Source organism: Scylla paramamosain, chromosome 5, assembly GCF_035594125.1.
Source record: "Scylla paramamosain isolate STU-SP2022 chromosome 5, ASM3559412v1, whole genome shotgun sequence".
Lineage (NCBI taxonomy): Eukaryota > Metazoa > Arthropoda > Malacostraca > Decapoda > Portunidae > Scylla > Scylla paramamosain.
In genome coordinates this window covers 31792556-31797555 of record NC_087155.1, presented here as the reverse complement: position 1 = coordinate 31797555, position 5000 = coordinate 31792556, and the positions used below count along the sequence as shown (strand labels likewise).

Below are 5000 nucleotides of genomic sequence, written 5' to 3'. Positions count from 1 at the left end.
GTTGCATGGCGTGCGTCTGACGTGAGTTACTGGTGCATTCATCACGATCCACAGCTCTGTCGCTTGTCACTATTGACGCCATTATCATTATTACTCTGTTTACTGCACAGGATACTCCCTTGATATTCTCGGTGATCTGAAAATGAGGTGCCAGTTATTTACGTGATATGCATCCAAGCCACACACAGCACAACGGAGCACTGCGCCACTCAAAGTACAACTCTCCGCCATGACTAAGTACACGTCGCTTGGCCAGCCCGTTCATCATATCTCGGCTGTTTAGTTAATTGTTGTCTGATGATTAAAGCAGTTACTAACGGAGGATGATGCAAGGCTTATATCTTTGAAAAATCAGCACAGATTACATTCTTCTTGTCGAATGAGATGAAGTCACGGTAGGTTAGTAGCATGATGAGAAACAATTTGTGAATGGCTGCGTCCACAGAGTTATAATGGGCAAATCAACTCAGTGAAATTTGTAATCAAAATTTCAAGTAGGAAGAGTTGCATCGTGGACTAGCCACTACCAGCAGCACAAGCAATGTTACACCCACCACCACCACCACCGCCGCCACCGCCGCCGGTACCAACAACAATAATATTTGTAAGACAAGATTTACAAAAGATCCTGCTGTGAAGAATGAACATAAGAACATGAGACAATAAGAAAATAAGGGAAGGTGAAAGAAGCCATCAGGCCCCTGTATGTGCCTATATAATGTTGCTGTGGTCAATAGATTATCTAAACTTACTATATGAAATATACCCATCTATTTCCATATATCATCCCCATCCATAAATCTGTCTAATCTTCTCTTAAAGTTCCCCAATAACTCAACACTAACAATCTGATAACTGAGTCCGTTCCATTCATCTACCATTCTATTTGAGAACCAATTCCTTTCTATCTCTTCCTTAAACCTATATTTTTCAAGCTTGAAGCCTTTATTTCTTGTTTTATCCTGGTTACTGATCCTAAGAATTTTGCTTACGTCCCCCTTGTTATAACCCCTATGCCACTTAAAGATTTCTATCAGGTCCCCTCTTAACCTACGTCTCTCTAAGGAATGTAAATTTAACAGCTTCAATCTCGTTTCTTAAGGAATACCCTTCATCCCTTCAATTCTTTTAGTCATTCTCCTTTGTAATGATTCTAATAGACCTATATCCTTCCTGTAATATGGGGACCAGAACTGCACAACATATTCTAGATGGAGTCTGTCCAGCGTTAAATATAATTTCAATATTACTTTAGGAATTCTACTTTTAACACTCCTTAAAATGAATCCTAATACTTTATTTGCCCTATTTCTGGCCTCTAAGCATTTTCTTAGACAGAGATCAGAGTTAAATTTTTTTCGTACCCTGAATCTACCAGAGCTTCGTTGTTTATTGTGTAGCTACTGTGTGGGTTTCCTTTACCTACTCTAAGTACTTTGCGTTTGTTGATATTAAACAGCATTTGCCATCTGTCTGCCCATTCGTTCATCCTATCTAAATCTGCCTGCAAGGCGATGACATGCGAATCTGACGTAATTAATCTACTTATCTTCGTGTCATCCGCAAATTTATTAACATTACTACTAATCCCACTATCCAAGTTATTAATATATATTAAAAACAACAATGGCCCTAAAACTGATCCCTGTGGCACCCCACTAATTACTTGATCACACTCAGGTTTAGAGCCGTTAATTACAACTCTTTGGCGCCTTTCGCTTAGCCACGACCTTATCCAGCCTAACACACTCCCATCTATCCCGTGCACCTTAACCTTTCTCAGGGGCCTCTGATGGGGTACCTTGTCAAACGTTTTACTAAAGTCCAGATATAGGATGTCATAACTATCACCATTATCTGCCGCCTCGTAAACTTTACTGTAAAAACTTAACAAGTTCGTAAGGCAAGACTTCGCCTTCGTGAAGCCATGCTGTGATTCAGGCGTGAGTGTGTTAGCCACGCACGCTGCGGGTTGACAAAGCGGCAGCGTCCAGTATGAGCTGGAAATAATGCCTCTCATAAAGAAACTAGTATATTTACAGATTGAATTTCAAGCAAGAAAGGCCAATATATCATCGAAAACAGGAAATGAAACCGGAATTATGTTTGCAAAGATTATTTTCTAACCCCCCCCCAAAAAAAAAAAAAAAACGCAGTGGGCAGTTATACAAAACAGTACAAATACTAGTTATAAATAATAAATAAATAAATAAACAGGTAAAAAGACAGGTTCCCTAAAGTCCTGTGCTGTGTGTTCTACCTGTTAGCAGCGAGAAATATTGGTTGGTGCGGTCCTTACCAGTTGTTAGTGATGCGTGTCTACATGCTAAATAAGCCAAGACACAACTCACCCTTTTCCCGTCACAGCGGCCGCTAGCAGAAACATCAGGACAGCTGCCCACAACACACCCACCGACGGATAAGCAGAACACGTAGCCGTCTGGACAGGTGGGGGACGGCAGATGGAGGCCGGCCGATCTCTGACAGTCCTCGGGTGTGGTGCAGGTCTTGGATGCGTCTCTGTCGGAAACACGCATCATTTGCAGCATGAATGCAGTTGTTTGATTTTACTTTCTTTCTAAAACAGATAGGATGGACGCGTGGTCTTTCAGGATCTATAATCACTCCCGAAACAACGAACATGACAGAGATAGCATAACACGTGCATGGGAGCCACAGTAGTAAGGAAAACTGCCACTCACTTCTGGCAGCAGACGTGTCCCGAGGGGCAGACGGGAGACACAGGAGAGTTTGGGCTGCACGTCTCAGCATAAGAAGTAAAGCAGGGCTGGACGCACGCCTCCATGGCCTTGCAGAACACCTGACCATCTTGACACTCGTGGCTCTCAAACTCTTGAGCAATGAGATTCATGCACTGCTTGTGCACACACTGCTGGGTGGAGGGACATAGCTCCTGTAGAAACCAAAAGAACCATCGCTTAGCAGGAACACTAACAAAAATAACCTTCCTTCTACTTCGTTAGGCGACTATGCATTTTCATCTCGCCCACAGACGGTAAAATATAAAACTATGGTAGCCAGTATGGAATTCTACGCACACAAATCCGTGATTAAAATTCTGATGTGTTTCCTTAGTTACCTAATCACATATATGAACAAAGCACATGAAGTCTCTCTCTCTCTCTCTCTCTCTCTCTCTCTCTCTCTCTCTCTCTCTCTCTCTCTCTCTCTCTCTCTCTCTCTCTCTCTCTCTCTGTTTCAAGAGGAGATATATAAATGAATCTGAGGTTTATTTTGAATTTGCATAAACCCACCAATTCGAGACATGCACAAGCTAAATTACCAACAACAATGTCAGGTGCGTTACGTTTCAAAGTTTAGTCAGTTCCTAAATTGAGCTCTGAAATTTACTTGGCCCTCAACTTTTTCTTTTTTTTCTGCGACCTAGAAATGGAGGCGTTTTCGTGACCAACCTTGGGTTGGGGAGAGGCCGTGTCATGTAGGAGATGTCTTATCACAACTAGGATACGAGGGCGGCATGATAAACCCCAAGGTCACGAGTACGAGGTGTGTGTCTCCTGAGTGACGTATACATAAGTGGTTATTACAGCCACCCCCGCCGCGGGGAGCTAGCGTGGTACACAACAAACCTGCCTGGGTAGTGTACGTGTGCATGTGCGTGTGTGTGTGTGTGTGTGTGTGTGTGTGTGTGTGTGTGTGTGTGTGTGTGTGTGTGTGTGTGCTACCAATCACTGCACGCGTAGGTGTAAAACGAACGATGATCCAAATCAGAAGTATCTGGACATTACAAAATTACAAATCCTGCCTTGTAACACTGACTACCAGTTGGTGTCAAGAAAGTGTGGCAGCGTGGCGAATACTGGGGACCGTGACCTGCACAGTAATGTCGGCGGGGGTGGCAGGGAGGGGAGGATCATCACCAACCGGCAAGGCGATTATCTGCGCTATTATTTGCACCCCCAACCCCCCAGCCCGCCTTATCCCTCAAGGCTGCCTCATTTCATGCACGGCGGAGAATTAACGGAAAGCATCGTATTACACCTACAGAAAAAGTTATGACCACGTATGGCATTCAAATCACTAAGTGTGATTGAAATGATTGTCGCCTCTCTCTCTCTCTCTCTCTCTCTCTCTCTCTCTCTCTCTCTCTCTCTCTCTCTCTCTCTCTCTCTCTCTCTCTCTCTCTCTCTCTCTCTCTCTCTCTCTATATATATATATATATATATATACGTATATATCGAGCACTACTACGTACATGTAATGAGTTTGCGAAAGAGAAAAGACACACAATCAATATTCCATGTAGGGTAAATGTTTACCGATTATATATAGTGTTGTGTCATACTGTTTATAGTTACGAAATGTGTGTGTGTATGTGTGTGTGTGTGTGTGTGTGTGTGTGTGTGTGAGAGAGAGAGAGAGAGAGAGAGAGAGAGAGAGAGAGAGAGAGAGAGAGAGAGAGAGAGAGAGAGAGAGAGAGAATAATAACATGTGGTATTGATAGTAGTCCACGTCACACTAGTCCACCGCACGCTACCTTCCCGTCCCCTCTTCCTCACCTCCCTCACACACACACACACACACACACCTTAACAACCACGCTCACCTCTCCCCTCATCGCCTTTTATACAACGCCCCCTGTCTTGCCTTGCCTTCCCTTAGTCCCCCGTATAGTGTCCACTGAGAAACTCTCGCCAGGACCTTCACCACTCCGCCCTCAAAACACGGTGGTGGGAATGGCAGGAACAGCTCAGCGTATTATGGTGATAAATAAATGCTTTCGTTGAAGTGAATAAATATGCTGGTCATTTTCCCCGTTTGGTATGGAAGAGGATGGGCTGGAGTGGGTACGATGCTATCAAAGGTTCCTCTCTAACTATCTACGTTTGCTCCCTACGCCTCTGCCTGTTTCGTATGTTGGTATCGACGCCTACCACTAAATTATTCACCCACACCACCAGAGGAACTATGCGGTCGATGGTGAGGAAAGGAGAGGAGGGAAAGGGAGGCAAGGGAGG

At 44.0% G+C, this 5000-nt stretch overlaps 1 protein-coding gene across 9 annotated transcripts in view; it reads right to left on the bottom strand.

Annotated features, from left to right (window-relative positions):
* LOC135100836 (uncharacterized) overlaps nt 1-5000 on the bottom strand; it is a 123420-nt gene that overhangs the window by 110590 nt on the left and 7830 nt on the right. For all 9 annotated transcript variants that reach the window (XR_010268938.1, XR_010268937.1, XR_010268935.1 and 6 more), the window contains exons 3-4: nt 2703-2914; nt 2352-2520 (exon numbers count right to left, since the gene is read on the bottom strand). Coding sequence is in view for 5 of the 9 variants with exons in the window: in XM_064004272.1 (XP_063860342.1) it covers nt 2352-2520; nt 2703-2914 (381 nt within the window). In the remaining 4 variants the exon portion in view is untranslated. The remainder of the gene's footprint in view (nt 1-2351; nt 2521-2702; nt 2915-5000) is intronic.